Raw genomic sequence first — 20,965 nt, 5'->3', positions numbered from 1 at the left:
TGTAACAGTGCAATGAGGAGTCAGCTTGTGAGGTGTATTGAGGTGGTATTTAGGTGTTCACTCGCATCAATGACGTGATCATAGCTCCACACCATCCTCTAGTGAGTGAAGATGGTAATGAAGCTCTGATCTTGCATTAACAACAGGAAGCTACAAACCCTAATGGCTTTGGAACAGTTACATCAAATATTGTAGTCTAAGTATAAGATGTGTCAAAACTACTCTTTAATTCACAGTGATAGGCAACATAATAGAAACATCCTCATATACCATGCATTGGTTATTGTCTATTGACTGCGCCAACCTCCTGTCCCGAACAGTAGACCAGTCCTTTGTATTGTGCTTTAATCTATTGCATTGTGTCTGGTTAAAACACCAGACTGTTCTTTGCTACTAACCACTGAACTACTAATAGAACTTTTCTTGTCCCAATATTATTGTATACATAATCCTTGTACTACATGCATTATTTCCGTGTCGCTTTGAATACAAGAGCAAATGAATAGAATGTAAAATGTAGTACATTTAAAGCTCCCCTAGGTATTATGGTAAAATATAATCAACTGAGAAACGGCACCTTAAATTCTTTCCTCCAACTCCAAGTTTGATTGACACAAAATCTTTCTTGTTTATGGTGGAGGCCTGTTTGTCAGAAATGTGACTGTTCTATTTTCTCCAAACTTATTCTGGGCCAGTGAGGCCCCCAGTAGAGTCCCTACAGCAGCCCCTACAATGCCCCCAGTGGCAACCCTCAACGGAGCGTGGACAGACCCAGCCACGGCTCCAATCACAGCCCCAAGCGCTACAGCTCCAACCCTCAGCCAGGACACTGTACTCCTCCACTCATCCCTGTCTCTCTGCACTCCAGGTCCTGCTGCATCTCTCCATTCCTCCTCATCGAGCTGTGCTCGTGGTGCACTTCCAGTCTGCTCTGAAGAGACCTTCCACTCCATCTCTGAGAGAGAGAGAGAGAGAGACAGAGAGACAGAGAGACAGAGAGACAGAGAGACAGAGAGAGAGAGAGAGAGAGAGAGAGAGAGAGAGAGAGAGAGAGAGAGAGAGAGAGAGAAATAAAAGAGAGACAGAGAGAATGAGAAGCAGACTGAGATACTAACAAATACATCACAGCATTTACAGGTTTAGTTCATTAGTATAACTTAAAGATTATAGATCCGAGCAACAGATCTTCAAACACTGGTTCTTACTCACTGAGATTAGTGATATCAGTCTGGCCAGCAGGCGTTTTTCTCCCCAGTCTGGACAGATCCTCCTTTGTGTGCGTCAGCAGGAGCTCCATCCCTCTACTCTGGAGCCAGTAATGTTCAAGCTGTCGACTCAGTTCTGACACTTCCTTCTCCATTCCGACACACCTTGACTCGCTCTCGAGATACCGTTCCTGAAGCTCAGCAGTGGTGCCCCAGTCTTGTTCTGCCTCCTCTCTTCTCTTTTTCAGCTGTTCTACCTGCTCTTGAAGCTTTCTGATTTCAACACCATGCTCTCTCTCAATCTTTTCCAGAACCACATCTTTTTCTTCGCACGATTGTGTGAGAGCCTCAATCTCTTGCTCATAGTCAAACTTTCTTTCCTCATTTTCTTGCACTCTCAATTTGTTTATTTGCCTCAAGTCTGTGACCATATAATCTTTCTCTGCACATCTCTCATTCACATCTGCCACTATCCTCTCTTTCTCCTTGAGCATCAGTTTAAGCTGGATATTCTCCTTTTCAACCTCATCCAACCTTCTACTGATTTCCTCTGACCTTTGAACCAACTTCCTGTTACTTTCCTGGAACTCCCACAGTGTGTTCACCAAATGTCCGCCCTCGTTTTCTACCATAGTGTCTTTGATAATCTGCAGCAGCTCCCTAACCTGAGAGCCCTCAGCCAGACCTGTGTTCTCCAACACCTGGTACCTGTTCCCACTCCGGTCCACCAGCCAGCACAGGCCAGGCCACCTCTCTATATGCTGCTCTATGGAGGTGCCACTGAGCCGGTCTCCCCATGTAAACAGAACCACAGTACGGCTCCAGATTAATGGGCCGAACAGCTTCAGATGCTCCTCCAGTCTGGACCGGTCCGTCTCCGTGAACGTCTCATCACATCGTACGACCACGAGAAAAGCTTGAGGGGCATTGTCACATAGAAAGGCACTCTGGGTAATCTCAAGACGGATTTCCTGTGGGGTGTCTTCTGAGAAGTATCGGGCGTGCCAGCCGGGAGTGTCGACCACAGAAACCAGTTGCCCGGCCACATCACCTTGTCTGCTTACACACTTCAATGTTGAGCGTCCTGCCTCAAAGACTTTGTCACCCAAAATGCTGTTTCCTGTTGAGCTTTTACCAGCTCTTCGAGCTCCCACCATCACTATGTTCAGCTCTTGGAGATGATGTGGCAAACCTACAAAAGAAACACTCATTTGAAAAACAGACTACACATGTTAAGACGACAGGGATGGGGTGGCAGTATTAAAAAAAATATATAATATCTGTAGGACAGATCTTTACCTTGGAGCAGAGATCTCAATGTGTCTCTCCTCCTCTGCACCATGACTCTTCTTTGCTCTGCTCTCTCCTCCTCCATTCTCTTCCTCACCTCTGCGGCTCTGTGACTGCTCTCCTTCATGGTGAAATAACCTTCTCCACCCTCTTCAACATCTCCAGCTACCATCCTGTCAATCTTCTCAAACAACTCTTTTACATGACTGACATCATTGCCAGTTGTGTCCAGGACTTGGTACCTGTGTCCACACCTCTCCACCATTTCACTGAGGTACTGGTGTCTGGCTATGTACTCCTCCACTGAAACTCCTGTGAGTTTCTCATGACCGGTCAACACCACCATCATGCTCCTCCAGAGTGCCTGGTTAAGCAGCTCCAGGGGGGCCTCCAGTGTCCACTCCCTGCCCCTGCAGGACTTCAGTGGGACAACCATGAGGAAGGCATGGGGCCCGGGCTGACACAGGGACAAGCTGTCTGCCACGTTCCTGTCCACCAGAGACCAGTCATCCACCGCGTACTGGAGCCACCTCTGGGGGGTGCTGACCACGGTGACCTTGCGGCCGTCTGCGTGGACACACTGTCTCCTCACACACATGTCCACCGGCCTGCGGGGGTCGAACAGCTTCCTGTCCAGAAGAATATTACCTGTCAGGCTCTTCTGCAGCCAGTCTCTTCCCAGCAGGAGTAACCTCAGCTCTGGAGGGCTTCCTTCCACTGCAAACATGAATATGAAAGAACACATTATGCTAATAATAATAATGTACATAATATGTAATATAATATTATTATTTTTAATCTAAATTATAACAGACTAAGGATATTTTATATTCCAAATCGACTAACAGAATTGCTGCATTTTGATAATTTGTGTGTGCCTCAATGACTGAAGTTTAACCACATTGAAATAATAAATATATATACATATACTATATTAATAAAATAATCAATACCCAGATGGAACCTCATGAAAACACAAATGCTATCTTCTCTTTGCTCGGCTGGCCATAAGAAGTACTCATTCCTGGAAGTACTCACTCTGTTCCTGGTTTATATACCTATGAAGTACTCACTGTGTTCTGAAGTCTTTCCTTTATATTCTGTCCCAGAACATAGAGGAGGATCTGTCCCCAGCATTGTATGGAAATGACTGTGTGTTCTGTGTCACTGTGAACGTTTCTGTCGTTTAGACTCTCCTTGTGTTGACCGCCGAGATCAAAGTCTCTCCGCTGACAACAGAACAGTTCAACCGAGTGGAAAGACACACCAGAGAAGGTTTCGATTCATGATACTACTTACTGATAGAGCAGAGGTAAAACATTTACCAGTCATACCAGTGCATCTTAAATGTGTCGTGTCAGCCGCCCATTGAAAATATAATTCACATTTAGCCCCAACCTCCAATCTTTTGGATTACGATTGTAGTTTTCTACAGCAAATCATACCTCTTACCTTATATTCGCCAGCCTCTGCAATTGCTCAACAAATGTAGGCCTATTAGTGTGTCTAAAATGATTTTAATTCATTTTGTGATTTTACAGACTACTTTAGTACAACTTCCTTCTTGTGAACACTTTTTTAATAATTTAAAAAAATTGCAACAATAGACATTCTCTTTCTGCTTCCTCAGAATGTTTTAATATTTTTTTCCGAGTTTCAAATTCAAAGAGAAAGCCACAGCTGTTCCATAGCCAGTCTCTAAAGGAAACCCCTGACTCAGAATTAACTCAGTGTAACATGTGCAACAGTGCACACCATGCAAAAAATAAATACATCTACAGTCCCTCTGCATTCATTACAAAGTTATTGAAAAAATTAATCACAGATGAAGCACTCATTCTCTGTACGGTTCTTCGGCCAAACATCTTTAGTGTTGCTGTGGTTGAATTTCAAGCTGAAAAAGGTAGAGGCCATTCAGTGTGCATCAGGCTGTTGGACAGAGTTTTATTCTACAGGAGGGTGAATTAGCCATCTTGTCTCCTGTTCCTGTGTGACTTCACCACTTTAACGTTCTTGTCGCTGGTAGAGCTGATGCATTAATTAGTCATTCAGTTGTTGTAAAAGAAACAGCTCATAACCATCTCTTTCTACTGTATGTACAGTGGAGTATGTCACATTGTCATTGACATTTTGTACACATGGACATTTGAATACATTCCACCAGACAGCAGAGCTCTCCTGTGGTGCCCTGGCAGTGTCCTGGTGTCTGGTCTAGCTGCTCCAGTCCGCCAGACAGCAGATGGATGGGAGGTGATGTGGTACAACAGTGTGCAGAGAAGATGGAGGTCATATGCACCTGGTTAGTGGATGGAGATGTCTTCTGACTACAACAAGCTGCCACGTGAGGATGCACTTAAGGGAGTACATGGTCCCTATGGTACTGAAGAGGAAACAAGTACAGAAGTACACACTAGCACCTCAGAGGCCATTGTAATAAACTTGCTTACAGTACATTAAGCAGCTTTTTACACCATGGAATTTGAAAGGAGATCCTGTTTCACAATCCATATTCAGAGACAGTATTGAGAAATCTAGACAAATAAACAAAATCAAAGAGTAAAGATAGGTGTGATTAAATCCTTTAATGTTCGTAATTGTTTAATTGAAGAAACAACAGATACAAATACTTAGAAAAAAGACAAATAAATAAGAGCTGATTCAAGAGGTGCCACTTTAAGTGAAATAACTTTACAGCCGAAAAAGGTCAGATTGCAGTGCTTATCTTCTACTGTTAATTCATTCTTCAATTTCAGAACTCATAACAAAAAAAATTAGATTACTAGTTAGAGGATTTTTTCCCTTATTCCATTTGAAACCTCCAGTGTAAGAAAAAACGTCTAAATCATGTTGAAACTTTACTTTGACCTTTTGTCCCTTCTAGAATATTTACACCTTACGTGCATCAGAACAACCTCCTACACGGCCAGAGGAGCGTCACCAGAGCATGATGGGATACTAGGAAACATGGAATGGACCAGTCTCTCTCTCTCAAACTTTACCCACGTGTCAAGGTCCTAAGCGTGAGTTGAATTAATTAATGACTGAGACGGAGCTCCTAGCATCGGGCTCAGCGCCTTTCGGGGCGGCAACTGAGGGTGTCGTGAAGAGGAGGAGAAGGGGGAGCCGTCTTAGCTAAACCTCAGAGCAGATCTTAATCATGGGGCCTTTCACCCTTCAAGTATTCAGCCTTACAACAAGCTAAGTCATCCACTAACCCTAAGAAACAGTAAGCTACAGAATGTAAATACTGAGGAGTGTTTGGTATTGGGGGCTCAGAAAGCATCTAAATGTCCACGCGAAAACAAATCAATGAAGCTGCACTCTCACTCTGTTAAGGCTTGCATGAGTCTGTCCTGGTTGAAAAAACATTTAAAATCTAAAGAGATGAGTAGGGGTTACAGAAGAACACAACATGGTGAGTATGACAATGAAACAAAGGATGTCATCCCAAACCCAGGGACAGATGAGGACATCTTCCACGTTACGTACTGTCAAAGCATCGAACAGCTGTGCCAGTAAAGACAACATGACATATATTTGCCCCTTCTATGCAGTTGCTACCAAGTGGAGTTGCTACCATAGCAGAGTAACCTAACCCTCGGCCATATGAAGGGATAGAGAAAATGACAAAACATAAGAGTTAACCCCCATGTTAACCCAAACCAGAACCAATCCTAACCACAACTCTATAAAACAAAACAAAAACAGTTATAAACTGTAAGAGGTTTCAAGAGCAGGTGCTATTGCAGCGTCTATGCCGAAGTGCCAGTAGCACACAGCTCTAAAGTAACATCGACCAAATCATTAGAAACAGTAAACTCCCACCCTCCTAAGCAGCTTTTGCAAAGTAATGTAACATTTTCAGCTATGAAGGATGATCAGGCTACAGTAGTGAACAGGAGGCATTGTAATTTATAAACATCCTACTGCTCCCGCCACCCCACAAACATGTCGGCAACTTCACCCACTGTGATGCATGATTACAGCCCTACATTAAACAAACTCCATTACCCACAATACTCTATTCTAAGTAAAACCTAGGTAGAGGAAATAGGACAGGAGTGATGGGGTGAAAAGGAGAGGAGTTTTATGGGGGATCGGCAGGGGGTTGGATCTGTCAGCCTAGCATAAGCAAACTTGAATTAAGGCAAAGTAAAACAATACTACAATCTAGAGCTGGACATCAAACGCTGACAGGACTCTAGGAGAGCAGCTGTTGCGTGCAGTCTACTCAGTGAGCTGAAACCGCTTGACAAGTCCTTTGTCCAGCTCTGCATTCACTCAGTTTGTACTGCATTTAAAATGATGGAGCGGGGGAGGTTGGGGTGACTTCTCTGGTCAAGGTTACAATGGGTCATTCAGCAAAGACGAATCCGAGCAGGCTGGCCATCCAATGCACTCATGTGTGTAAGCTTCTATGGGTGTGAGAATATTGTAGAACTTAGATCCAAGCACCAGCGGAGAGAGATGAGCTGAACGTGAGGGCTAGGCTAAAGGGGGATGTGGAGTGGGTGGGAGTATGGGAACCCCCGAAAGGAACTACGCCTGTCGTGAGACCTTTGTATTCAGAGCCCTTGTTGCATCACGGAAACCGAACCTGTGGAGCACCTGCCTCTGCTTGTTCAACGTGGCTTCATTGCAAATGCGTGCCTGGTCCTTAAGTCACGCTTCATCTAGTCACGTGAACAGAGCCAGCATCAGATAGAAGACAGTACAGGGTCCACTCAAAACACCTTCCATTACAAGGTTCGATAGCAGGGGAGCTTGCTCGTACAGGCTCCTAGCAGGAGTGCTAGTTTGTAGAGTGTGTGGGTTTGTGTTAAGAGTGTAGGGGTGAGATTTTAGGAAACATCATGTAATGTAACATTACAGGAACAATGAAGTAACATCTGCACTGCAAATCAAAACAAACAAGCCCTAAGTAAGAGAAGAGGTAAGCTTCTCATGGGCTTGGTCTCCAGAGGAGTCGTCTCGGCCGTAGTTGGCTGGATGACCGGAGTAGGTGACAGGAGGTGGAGTTGGGGCACCTTAGAAAGAGGAGGTGAGCTTCTTGCACTGCATTGGAGCAAGCTGATTGGCTGTTCAGGTGACCTGAGTGGGTTCAGGGGTTGGTGGGTGGACGGGGAAGTGGGGGGTCAGGGAGATGAGAGAGGATTGAGAGCCGGGGAGAAAACCATGGTCCTAACATGAGAACAGCACCACCCCTGTTAGAGTCTGTCAGCCCTGGAGCTCTCTCCTACTCCTCAGAGACCCACACCCACAGACCTTCTGTTCTCACGTCTCTCCCTCCACAGTCATCTCTCGCTCACTCTTTCCCCCTCTTTCTCTCTCTCTATTCATCATTCTCTCTCCCTCTCTTTCATACAATATCTCTCACTCTGGTCTCTAGGTTACATCTCGTCACCCCCCCCCCACTCAGCCTGGTGGCTGGCAGAGCATGGAAGATGGATTAAAGTGGGGAGGGGAGAGGGGGGTTGCACGGCAAACAAGGAGGGGTGGGGGGGAGGGGATGTTGGGGGCCTCTAGTTTTGTTTCTTGGCCTCCTGGTCGCCGTAGCTGGAGCCTGTCTTCTTCACCTCGGTCACACCAATCAGGCGGCGGATGGCCACGGAGGCTGCGGGGGACCAAACAGAACAAACAGTGAGACGAGCGAGGCTTCCCATCCAGGCAGGCCTTCTGGAGGGTAAAATAAAAACAAATTTCTTACACCTGCCCAGGGACCCGTTCTTCGTACGTCGCTAACTCAGTTAGATGGATTTGATTATTGATAACGGATGTCGTGATTTTGGATTGTTCGGTTCTTTGACGCTCATTCTGGACTTGCTGTCATAGCAACAAGTCTTATCTTAAACCAGCTCGGGAGCAGGCTTATTTGATGTAAACAAGATTTGATTGCGGCTTCATAAGCAGAGGTGATACAGGAAGTCTGTCACAGCCATGTCTTGTCCATTTTTACGACAACAACCTGTCGCGAAAGGTGCAAGGATAATTAGCAGAATTTAACATGAACCCGAATTAATCGTGCATTGCGTGATAGACCGATCCTTTAGCACAGTGCGATAGGCTACTATACTTTTGGAGAAATATTGGTTCTCTCAAGAGGGTGTCATTCACATTAATTTGTTGGAACCACGTTAAATTATATGACATTAAAGATGATAAACAAAGTAATTATTAAAATACAAAAACATGGCCTAATGTAATAATCAATAAAACATCTAATGTGGTCACAACTACACATTTAAATTTGTCTGCTACTTTTTGCCAGCCCTCTTTCCTGGATTTTGCAGACTGAGGTGTTCCCTGGCGTTCTGACTAGATCTTCAAATTTGGAGTAACCTTCGAGCAAGCTCTTGCTCCGTTTGGCTCTGTTGCGGAAAACAATGGGGCTCTTTTTGGCCATGGTGAGCAGCTACATACCACCTTTTAAACCAATGCATTAACACGCAAATATTATGATTAGCAAGACGATGTCATCTTGGATGTGTCGTTTGATCCTGGAATAAGCGACGTACGAAGAACGGACCCCTGGACAACGCATATCAGCAGTTTCTGTTACTAAATCAGGGGGAAAAGTGCCCAGGTCAGCTGCAAAGTGAAGTAAAATTTCCCAGAAGGAAGACAATTGGCAATTTATTTTTCCAGGTTGCAGGGAGGGTGGAAGGAGGTGAGACTGGGAAGGGTGTAGGGATGTGTGTGTGCGCAGGCAGCTGAAAAGAACTCGTAATGGTGGGTTGCATGTACCCACCTACGATGAGGAAAAGGAGAAAGCCGATGATGAGGAGTGGCGAGCCGCTGACCGCCACACCGCAGGCAAAGTTGATGAGGGGCGAGAGTAGCAACGTGGCCCAGAAAAGGAAGTTGAGCAGCGTCCACGGACGGCGAGCGGAGGTGACTGTGGGGCCTGGGAAACAGCCCTCCTTATGGTAGTGCTCCTGCAGTGCATCCTGGAAAGGAGGGAGAGAGGCACACACACACACACACATTAGTAGAGGATTTCCACAGAAACAGTCTCAGCCTATACACAATGAAAAAAACACAACCTAATTTGTAGATTTAGAATCTTTAGAGAAGGTTCCTGGTCTCACCTTCTCCTGGTATAGCTTGTGAAGCCAGTTAGCACACTCCTTCTCATCCGAGGGGATCTCCTCCACAGGGAAGCGCCTGTTGGCCGAGGGAGAAAACGTAAGCTCCATGCAGGATTGGATGGGGGAGAAGCTGCTTCAACATGGTCTGACCACCTGGGGGCAGGCGCTGACTCATATTTGCATCTGGCCCATTTAAAGTCTGTGGGCTCAGCCCCGAAAGTAGCAAGCAGGGATTTAGTACAGTATAATACAGGAGTTGTGTCAGTGTTGTTACTGTGGAATAGCTGTTGCTGTATCATTGAATTTCCCATCAAACCTTTGGACAAGAGCTGGATTTCTGACAAACTTTGTGGGTCTCTAAACATATCAAGTGTCCTTAATGAAGCTCCAACAGAAATCTCCGAATTTTCTTTCAAATCTAAAACCATGGCTTATGTCTGAAGGTTGGCGGTGCGTTTGTGCGATTACATTCTCAAGGGCAAGTCATATAGATTTAAAACCATCAACAATCCATATCCTTTTCTCTTTACCCACCCTCCCTTTCCCCAATTCTCCCTCCATCACTCCTCTCTCCCTCCCACGGTCCTTCTCCACTACAGGCGGAGAGATGAACAGCCCAGCAGTCAAGACCAGTTATCATCTCATGGCTGTAAAGTGTTGGGCAGCCTTCCAGCCAGGTTGAGGAAGGTCCGCTCGCTCTCTCGCTCATTGTTCAGGTCCAACGAGCTTTGGAGAGATGCCAAGAGGTTCCTAACACGTGACTCGGGGACCTGTCTCAGCTCTTCCATCAGCCTGGCGATACCGCCCCAGTAAAGCCACCAGGCATCATGTCCCAGTGAACGAGCTTCATTTGGGAACCCACCTGACACTCATGTCTGCCCTGTACTTCTTGCCGTTGACAATGCCCAGCAGAGTAGGGTTCTTCTTGTCTTTGAAGTTCAGGGTCACATCGTACACGGCCGTTACTGAAACGGGGGGGGATGAGACAGAGAGGATGAGAGGAGAGAAAGAGAGATCTAATCAGACTAGTTATAGAACAGCTTATGTGTGAGACGGATAGAGGGCATGTTTATTTGTGCTAGTTTGAGTGTGTGTGTGTGTGTGTGTGTGAGAGCGTGTGTGTAAGCATGTCTCCCTCACCAGTGCCCTTCAGGCAGGACAGGGTGGTGGTAAAACCCTTGGTTCTGGGTAGGAGGTGGTACTTGAGTTTAGGCAGGCCTTTGCTCTCTGCCACTTGCATACTGATCTGGTGCTTCTTCTCTGTGAAGCGGGTCCCTTCACAGTACAGCAGGAACTACACAGGTGGAGAAGGTGGTGAACTTTTAGATTGGGACACAAACATGCACAGAACACACATAGAAACACACAGGGCTGGGGTGACCTTTTTCCTGTAGTACCATCCTCCTCCACAGCTTTTCTAGGTTGAATACAGATCAGGTGGGCATGCTGCAACCTTAAACTAGATGGAACTATTTTCATATCAAACGCCTTCCCATCCTGACACAGCCCTTTGCTAACGAATCCTCTCATTTCTGATTATTGTTTTTGGTTGCAAGTTAACCCAGGCCAGTGTTTAGGAGGTGTCTTGTTCAGTGACTGGAGTTTCCAGCAGCAGGCTTATCAGATCAGACTTCTAGATGGTTCTAAATCTCACCCAGGCCTGTAAAGCCTCACGTGGAGGAAACGTCTGGTGGGGGCACAGCATGTGCTTCTCGACTGCATTAGCACATGCCATTAGGACCATGGCCAACGTCACACTGATCTACTTTCATCCTGGAGACAGGACGCCACCTACAGCCAAGGCCAGAACTACATTAAGTACCAGGAGTTCGGACCAAAAAAAAGTCTCTCAATGTCAAAATATCACAGCCGTATGATTTATGTCTGTGGTTGGACTTCACTAAAACTTGGTTATGGGCCACAGAATCGGCCTCCACATATTGCGTTTCGTAAAAAAAAATGTTTTAACACTATTTAGGCTAAAACACGCAGCGTATTCGTTCATCTGCATTTCCTTTCCTGTCACTCACACATACACACACAGTCACAACTTCAGCACTCGTTAGTTACTCGTTCTAGTAAGACAGACAAGCTTTCAGAACTACTAGTACAGTAACTAAAGGTCAAGGAAAGTTGAGGCTACTTTTCGTTAGGTACCTACGGACATGTCTTAATCTGCCAGACAAGCGGGTTCCCCTTCGTTCTTTTGGTGAGCAGTCTCAGGAGCCCTACTTACCTGGCCTCAGGGAGCCGACCATTTAAATAGTTATTTAGCACTAGCGTTGCTACCTGTATATGCAGAAATTGTTTGTTTGTTGTTGTTGATTTTGTGAAGGTGTGATTCATTTCAGAGTAATATAATAAAGTTCTGTGTAACTAATTATTAACGAAGGAATTATTTTGAAGTCCCCCCCACCCCGGGCTGACATGAAACAAACCCTACCCCCCGCCACAAATTGCTTTCTAATCTGTGGGAAAACACTGACTTTGAATTATGAAATGGCTCGCAGGTGGACAAGTGGTTCAACAAGGAGTACACACACCAAGGGCCATACCTACCCACATAAACTCAGGGTAATCTTTGAGTCTGTTGAGTGCGCTGAAGATGGTGTCCCTGTCATCCTCCCACTTCCTCTTGCAGAAGACTATCTCCAGGAAGTACCAGGTCCAGCCAATCAGTGGCACCTTCAGCAGCTCGTGTTTGGCCAGCACCTTGGAACTCTGGGTAAACAAAACAACTGCGGCTTAATAAACAACAAGAGGGCATGAGATACAGACAGCCTTGCTTTTCATTCCTGTAGATCTACACAAAGGGACAGTCAGAAAGAGAGAAAGAGAGTGAGAGAGATGCATAGAGGGGGGGGACAGAGAGAGAGAGAGAGACAGAAACAGGGAGCAGGGAAGGGAGTGAGGACACTCACCCCCAGTACTCCATGTCGTTCACACATGGTCCAGCCACACAGGAAGTCGATCTCGTAGTTGTGGTTGAGGATGACGATGACATGCTCCTTGCCAAACATGTCCACCGTGGCCTGGTCTGTGTAGAGGGTGCACTCTGTCCCTGACCACCATTCCAGAAGCATCACCAGCTCTGCAGCACGACAACCACACACACAAACTATCACACGCTAGCAGACGTAGGACCAACACACTGTAAAAGCTACACACACACACACACCCACCCACCCTCAACACTACATACACCACTCAAAAAGGTAGACATCACACCCCATCAAGCAGACATGGGAGCAACATGATGCTAGTTACACAAACTATAAGCACACACACACACACAGGAGGAATGCAGTGACTCACGGCTCCAGAGAGAGTAGGAGAGCCGACAGTTGATCCTGCGGTACAGCTGTTTGTTAAAGGGCCAGAGCAGGCAGGTGCACAGCTGGATGAAGTTGATGATGAGGCCGCTGACCACGAACACAAAGCCCATGAGCAGCTGCAGGACGAACAGGGTCTTGATATAGCCCATCAGCCCCATGTCTGTCAGGAGCCTGGAGAGCCCAGCTAGGCTCCACTCTACACACACACACTACGACCGACCTGGGGGTAGGAGGGATGGAGGGAGAGGGGGGAGGCATTAAAAGATAAGGAGAGTTTTGGGGAATAAGATGGATGTGTTGTTGTGAAACAATGGCAGCAGGATGAAGGTGGATGTGAAAAGGACACTAAAAAGGTTGTGGCCAGGGTTCTGCAGAACATGTGGGAGTCGGGAGAGCACGAGTCTCGGTTCCTTACCACGGTGAGTTCCTTTTACAAGCCCCGCTTGCACGGCCCCTCGCTCAGTATCACGGACCTGGAGGGGGGGAGGGGGGAGTCGAAGCAAAGAAACATGACTTGATTATTTGATGACTACAGTAAGCATTCCCCTCTCTAGCTTAGCAGAGACCAGAGAGGAACACAGGCCGATTCACTCCTCCTCCCCTCCCACCAAGTCTTCCACACCCTAACCTAGCAGACCAGAGAAGCACAGAAAGGTCATCCATGAACTCATCCTAGACGGAGTGTCGAGCGTCCTGAAACAGAACCAGTAGTTGAGACTTCTTGAGTGCCACATCTACTGAGCATCAGACCTGAACTGCACACTTCTTTCTGTCTAAACAGAAGTGAGCTAATGACAGAGCATGGGAGAAAAGGAGTGAGACGACTGTGCATCTCCATGACATAAGTCATCCAGAACGCTGAGTCAAAGCCCTCAAACTGACACTGCATGCTCACAAAGAGGCCCCCTCCTGAAGGAACCCCTCCATCACAGTCACCACCATCACTTAGCCTTCCCATCAACTGCATTCACACCCAACCATCCAGCAACATGAACATCCCTGGTTGATCTTCCCTACTGGCCATGTTCCTCCACCTTCACTGCTGTCTCTTAACTACCGTCTCTAGGGTGATGAGTCTCTGATCTGGATCCTCTGCTGGCGTCTGGCGTCGCCTTAGAGCTGAGGGAACTCAGAGCTCCTATGAGAGTAGAAGTCAACGTTCTGTTCTCGCAGAACAACCCTGCTCCCACGGTGTCGTCCAATAGCAGGCTTGCCAGAGACAGGCAGGAGACAGACAAAACGTCATGCAGTGTCTGAGTGTGACAGGGTGTGTGTGTGTTGCTGCCTAGAGTCCTTTGACCCACATAGACAGCATTACAAAAGCTGACCAGATGACTGTCTTACTCAGATGGGACATTCTCAACAATGTCTTGTGTTGTGCATCTTGGAGAGGTCAAAACCATGCGTGTGTTGGGGGGTGGGATGTCTGTTGGGTTGTGTAGACGTGTGTGCTTAGCTACGAACGTCACAGAATAGAGCCTTAGGGTCCAACCATGTCTTCCCAGCTGTGCACCAACGTTGCAAAACACAGATCACCTGGATCTAGAGACAAGCCCAACCTTCAGAGAGAAGCCTTTTCTTCAACAAGACTTAACCATCCACAGGATAGATAAGACCAACTGTGGCATCTCTGGTCAAGGACAAACAGACCAGCAGAGAAGGATGGAAGAGAACACTTAACCCTTTCCAGCCTGGTTGAGAGTCTGCTTTAGAGATAACTGTGGCACTCCAGATTCCTTGGAATCGCGCAGCCCTTCTCTAACCTTTGCCCTACATACAAGTTAGTCAAGGACAGGCTTCATATCCTCCTGCACTCTTTTGCAATCACTCGGGCCCTTCCCCCAAAACGTACTCAATATCAAAGAAACCTGCATTGGCTTGCAATAAGAAACGAGTACAATCTCGTGCCTAGACAATTAGGCAATCAACTTTGCTGTTTCACACCACATACCTCAAGATACACATTGTGAGAGTGGAGCTTAGTTGCTACAAGCCAATAGTCTAGTGAAAAGTGTATTCATTTTAACTAGATGAACAGATTTACCAATGTGTGCGTCTGAGGGAGAAAGAATGAAAGTGTGCGCGGGAAAGAGTGTGTACATGTGTGCACCCGTATCCTCCCAGAATGATTGCAGCTTCTCCAGGGATGCCTCCTGCTGTGGGACACCCTAACAACCTCTTCTCCCCCCGGCCGGGCTTGCCGCCACACACATCACTGGGGAGGGCATTTATGCTCACACACACGCTCCCAAATTCCTTTCAGAGCACAGAGAGAGTGGAGAGAGTCCTAATACAAAATAACTCACCCTCCCATTCCAGTCTTGCTTCAGTTCTTACAGTTTGATTAAATGATCTGTTTAGGGGTTCAATAATCAACTAATAGCTACCTATACACATCCAAGATTGACCGGTCAAGTGAAGGTTCAAGCTCTTTGGTCTGGTTAGACCCAACATTGACATTATGTCTAAAGAGCCAAACAAGGAAGTTGCAACCATGACATGCTCATTGGCCAACAGATCAATTTTATTTCCCAAGACCCGACGATAAAAAAAATTAAAGGTGTGCGTGTGCATTTGTGCAGTCAGTGAAGTGGAGGTTGGAAGGAAAAAAATCAATTTATTTAATGAACACTTGAATCACGTGGGAGCCTGGAAAAAAAATAACTTCCCACCAAAAAATAGAATGATGGTCTGAGTACCCATGGTATCCAGATGTGAGACATTGTATCAGGGTCAGAGTAGGTGCTGTATTGTACAAGAGACCTTTTAAACTGCTGTAGCTTAAAACTGTAAGAGAACGTGTGTGTGTGTGTGTGTGCGCAGTGCTCCACCTGGGGCCAACATGGGGTGAACAAAGTGCAAACTCATTCCATCTGTCAAGTGTTCAGATTGCCCAACATCACAGCCAAAACAAAGCTGCAAAGCCAGTAAGCCCCTCACTTGATCCTTGGGCCCCCAAACTCATTGCATATTCAGAGGTCATGCCACGCACTCAGTCACATGACTTATTTCTCAATCAAGTTCCTCACTTTCCCTCACCAGCCTCTCCAGGCCTCAGAGAGGCACATTTCTCAAAAAGCAACCCGAGAACAAAGGGTGTTTCTTTATTGCACCTGTGTGACTCTCCAAAGTCTCAGAGCATCACATATTGTCATGGCAAAGCTAACTTCTGTGGGGATTCTTGTAAGCAAAGGGCCGGTTGTGGAAACGAGTACCTGGATGCAGAGAGAGTGAAAGGCTGCCTGTGGCACAGTGCAGCTCGAAGGCCGGATTAGACACTGGGTTAAAGCAGCTTACAAGAGACAACAGCTGTCTCTTCTCTCTGGCATATCAGGAGCAAGTTCTCAGGTGTTGGATTGAGCCTTGTAATTTCCAAGCCAACACAACAATCCCTAACAAAGACCAGATTTATGTCTGGTCTGCAATAGCAAAAAACTATAAACTAAAAATGTATGTATTTATAAATAAAAATGTATTTATAAATAAATAAATATACTACACTCAATTCCATTTGTAACAAAATGAGACCAAAAGAGACTGACTGGACAGTCAATTTGCTAAATGCAAACTCATGACATTTCATTTATTAGCTCCAGAACTCATCAGCCATCGAGAGCCAGAAACCTTCTAAAGCCATCAGTACCCACCTGACCTGTGACCATAACCCACCTCCCTACCCCCAGGTTTGTCCTTACCAGTAGACGTAGTAGGCCATGGCCATGACCACCAACGCCCCACAGATCCCAGTGAAGATCATCACCGCGCTTTGATTCAGCATCTTGGCTTTATCAAGTGTTCCAACCGAAACACACACAAAATATAAAACTTAAAATCTCAAATCGAAGGGGTGTGGAGGACAACGGTTCGTCACAGCTTGTCCTGCTGAGCAGCCATTATAATCCAACTGAAGGAACTGGGGGAGATTTCGATGATGCCAGCAAGAACACAACCAGATCTCACTGGTGAAGGAGGAGTGTCCACCAGAACTGTCCGGTCAGCGCACAGCAGATTGGGATCCCCAGATGTCCCAGTTCTCGAAAAGTCCCAGAGGAGTCCGATAAAGAAGACCCCAGAAATTACACTTTCGCCTATCCACTCCAGGTCAGATCCACATAGGAAAGAGGTAATGAGTGCTACATAGACAGAGACTCGCCTAAGGAAGGCAGGTAAGAAAAGATGTACATGTAGGCAGTATTTTACATGCCTGCCCCAGCTCTAATCTGCTGTGGATTAGATTAGCGCTGATTAGTGAGCTACAGGCACCCTGGATAAATCACTTCCTATTTTTATCAAGGTAAGGAAGAGGACCAGTCCCTCCTGGAAAAGGGTGGAGTTATCATGGCGGAGTTGCTAAGCAAAAAGTTGCCCATGTGTTGGTCCTGGCCATTGGCCACCTCTTTGTGTCATTCAAACGAAGGCAGGAGCGATGACCTCAAAGCTAGGCTAAATGGTTTACTTGGCTAATCTGCAGGGGTTCTCTCCATTAGACCATCCCTTGTTGTGCTTTGTTTTTCTCCTCAGTTGAGGACGCCAGATAGGTAAAACAGAGCTTTGATTTCATGCAACCACAACACCAATTAAACAACCAACCACAAAAAATGATATATCCTTAACATGGCAGAGTGCAAGAAGAGTACAAAAAACAGGCTTGTAGTAGTAACGCTCACAGAACCTCTCGGTTGGAAGACCAGAGTAAAAAAAATGTCTCAAATAGAAGGAAAGCGCGCAAAATAAACTTGTCAGGCTAACACTAATGTGAAGCTAAAGGTCAATGGTCCTAAACCAGAGAACAACCCTACAGCATCCCTGTTAGGCCCAAAAGCTCAATCTGGGAGGAGATGAGAATCCAATGTGATGGTTGGACAACGAAGGTCATTCACATTCCAAGGATGAACCATCCTACAAGCAGCGGTAACAATGCTCATACCAGCATACGTAGTCCACTAATAGCCATAGCCTGATTGCCCGATTGTTCATTGAGCAGGTCAATGGGTTTGCGTAACCCAGCAGAGAGATTCATCCATCCATAGCCTTTACCAAAACACACTAATGGGATGGGCTTAGTTAGCTTATAGTTCTGCAGTTAGCCTCTCTGCTATTGCAGGCTCCCTGTGGACCCCTGGTGTAGCCCTGGTTCTGAAGGCTTAGATGACAGATACTGCTCAAGGATCCAGAGGCACTACTCACTGCCGTCAGCAGAAAGGGAATGCTGGTGGAGAAAGAGAATGGGACAAAAAGGGGTGATGAAGAAGCCAGCCCTGTATAGGTTGGAAACCCTTGTACAGCTCTTTGACAAGGAGGGAGTGTTTAAATATGCGGACATAGCTATGCTGTGGTGATAACGGCTCTATGTGCACCGAGCTGATGTTTCAAAGCTTTTCAAAAAGACTGAGCGCAGAACAAGATGGAGGAGGAGCCTTGAAATAAGCCTTATATCTGTCACAGTCAGACCTAAATCTGTGTGTGCGCGAAACCAAGAGTATTGTGAATAGCCCTTACGTATAAAGCATGCTGTGCACAAGTTCAGAAGTAGCCTGAATCCAATAGCTCACTAAACAATTATGAACTTAACAGATAAGAGTGCTGTTTGGTATTGCATTACTGCATTAACAGGAAATATGTATGTCTACAATTCATAGATACCAAGGAGGAGAGCCCCATGAACCCCCACAGCAGGAAGCCAGTGTTTCACATGGTTCATCGGTGGGGGTGAAAACAGCATGCACCTCACAATAGGCTGCCTATGCTTCTCCTCTCCAGCGCTGCTGGTGTGGGCAATGCAAACCCTGTTGCCAGGTGCGTGGGGCCCTTAAGGGCCTACTGTTTGTTGCATAAACAATGAGTAGCTCTCACTTTCACCCTGCTTTCCAATTCCTCTCCAAGGACAGTGCAGCAGCAATGACATCCCCCAACACTCACCTCCAGAAGATAATGGGATCACAATGTCCACAATCTAGCCCTTCTAAGCCCCTCAGTCACCAGATCTTACCATGATGCTACAGTTCTCTAGATACCGTGCTGCTGTCTCTGTACTTCTACGCAGACCTATTATAGTACTGACCATAACAGGCACAGACCTGACCGGGATTCTCAATCGCTTGCAAACTAAAAACAATGCAGACAATTCTGGAACGAGATTCAGATTTATTCTAAGGTCACAGACGTGAAAAGTGTATTTTTCACTTTCATGTAATGCCAAGACTCGTTTTCAAATGCTATGATAACATCCAACTTTAACCAATTTAAATATGATATTCTAAAGAACTTACATTTACTAAGATTCAATTGAACTGAAGTAACCCCAAAATGGTATGACACGTTACGCATGCGGACTGCGCTAGAAACGGGGGACACGCTGTGTCATAGCTAACTGCTGGCTGGCTGGCTTGCTACCAATGCCCCTGCCTTGGCTACACTAGCAACAATTCTAAGGATAGCAAATAGTATTTCATATTACCTACGCATTATGAACAGTTGGGTGTAGCTTACTAGTTATTCGTTTTCTGAAGTGCAATATCCCTGTTGATAAAACTACGCTGTTGCCTATTACGGGGCTAAGAATTGAAGCAACGAACTACTGTGAACTGACATACTAGAGACAGTGAGCTACATAACAGACATGTGCATGCATTCATAACTGATGTCTATGAAATGAACATCAACATTCTTAGCTAGGAAGGTAATCAACTTTCTGAAAAAGTTACGAAGCAGTCAGCAATTAAAGCACGCTTGTTTAACTGGCTATAAATCCCGGCAATTTTCCGAGAATAACACAGAGCGATTGACTGAATATTTTTTGGTCTGGAACCCACTGTCGTTGTATGACTATTCATGTGTTGTCATAAATTAATGCCACAGACAATATTGTACACTTCACTCGCTCGAGTCTAGATGAAGTTAGTTGAATAACGTTATTTAGCAAGCTCCGCGGATTCAACATTTGTGTGTGTTATTTAGGGCTGTGTTAATGAGGTCTATTTAGCTGATACAGTGCACAGCAAGACACTAACTTGTGCTAACCACGTCACATGTATTATTTATTGCTTAGTTAGATAACTCTAGCTATTTGCACTCCCATAGTACTTACTGTTCAAATAGAGCAAATAGACCAACTCCAAGCTAACTAGTTAGCTAGCTAGCTAACGCTAGAAGCGTACGTTACTGATACCTGATTTTATGCAGGGACGGTGATTGGTCTCCTGACGTCTTGCAGCCTTTGCAGATGTTATCTTTGTAATTGAAAATACTTTAAATCTAATGGGTATCCACTGCTTGTAATTGGCTAAAGGGACCAATTATTATTTCCAATTCAGTTGAAGTATGCTATTGTTTGTCTATAAAGCCATCGAGCAATTCGGGCAAGGGAAGACATCCAACTTCCGGTTCGGCCCCTTTTCGCTGTTAGTTACGAACAGTGAAACGCAGTTAATAATTGGGTCTGCTTTGGCAAAACACCACAACATATATTCTCTCATATTGCTACTGTACATTTTTCTAATATATTAGTATTTCCCCCCTTAACATTTTGGGGTTAGGGTTTGTGCATTTAAACACAGTGTTGGTGTCAAAATGTTCGTCTTGGTCCCGAAAAAGTTGCTTGTTGTATTGAGTGTTCCGTTGCCCAATTTAGGCATAATTTAGGCTAAATTTCTCTGAAAAAAAGTGAAGCTGACAGTGACTAACTTACAGTGACCCACGGGTGCACACCACAGCAACATTAGCGAAGGAAACAAAAGTTTAAAACACAACCACATTAACACTCAAAAAAACGACCTTAACAAAAACGAAACATTTATAAAAACGCTACATTTCAAAAACAATCTACTACTTACAACACAACAGCATTGGTTCACACCACCAACACCAGCCGAGAAAACACCAGCATCAGCCGAGAACACAACAGCATTAGCCGAGAACACCGCAGCATTAGCTGATTCAAATGCATGTTCGTTACCAGGCTTCTACAAAGCTAGATAACGACCCTTTTATTTGAATCAGGTGTGTTGGAGCAGGGAAACATCTAAAACATGCAGGACAGGGGGTCCCT

The 20,965-nt window shown here is 45.7% G+C and overlaps 2 protein-coding genes across 4 annotated transcripts; both read right to left on the bottom strand.

Moving 5' to 3' along the window:
- Positions 1 to 433: 433 nt before the first annotated feature.
- LOC124485783 (GTPase IMAP family member 8-like) lies at positions 434 to 3,222 on the bottom strand. The gene is made up of 3 exons (XM_047047578.1): positions 2,505 to 3,222; positions 1,210 to 2,397; positions 434 to 955 (listed from the first exon to the last, which is right to left on the bottom strand). Exons 1-3 carry the CDS (start codon positions 3,220 to 3,222, stop codon positions 630 to 632), a joined length of 2,232 nt encoding a protein of 743 aa, XP_046903534.1. The 3' UTR covers positions 434 to 629.
- A 1,830-nt stretch (positions 3,223 to 5,052) lies between these two features.
- Positions 5,053 to 20,848, bottom strand: LOC124485307 (1-acyl-sn-glycerol-3-phosphate acyltransferase gamma-like). Of its 3 annotated transcripts, none has more exons than XM_047046830.1 (10): positions 20,751 to 20,848; positions 13,334 to 13,391; positions 12,899 to 13,138; positions 12,505 to 12,674; positions 12,143 to 12,304; positions 10,724 to 10,877; positions 10,446 to 10,548; positions 9,584 to 9,659; positions 9,244 to 9,442; positions 5,053 to 8,109 (listed from the first exon to the last, which is right to left on the bottom strand). In XM_047046830.1, the coding sequence occupies exons 3-10, from the start codon at positions 13,074 to 13,076 to the stop codon at positions 8,018 to 8,020; spliced, it is 1,134 nt and encodes a 377-aa protein (XP_046902786.1). In that variant the 5' UTR covers positions 13,077 to 13,138; positions 13,334 to 13,391; positions 20,751 to 20,848; the 3' UTR covers positions 5,053 to 8,017. The 3 variants fall into 3 exon arrangements, with proteins under 3 accessions (XP_046902786.1, XP_046902784.1, XP_046902785.1); XM_047046828.1 differs by lacking the exon at positions 20,751 to 20,848 and adding an exon at positions 20,087 to 20,312; XM_047046829.1 differs by lacking the exon at positions 20,751 to 20,848 and adding an exon at positions 16,614 to 16,836.
- Between the last annotated feature and the right edge of the window lie 117 nt (positions 20,849 to 20,965).

This window comes from Hypomesus transpacificus, chromosome 23, assembly GCF_021917145.1.
Source record: "Hypomesus transpacificus isolate Combined female chromosome 23, fHypTra1, whole genome shotgun sequence".
Taxonomy (NCBI): domain Eukaryota; kingdom Metazoa; phylum Chordata; class Actinopteri; order Osmeriformes; family Osmeridae; genus Hypomesus; species Hypomesus transpacificus.
Note: the sequence above shows the minus strand (reverse complement) of the source record. Positions and strands in the feature narration are given on the sequence as shown.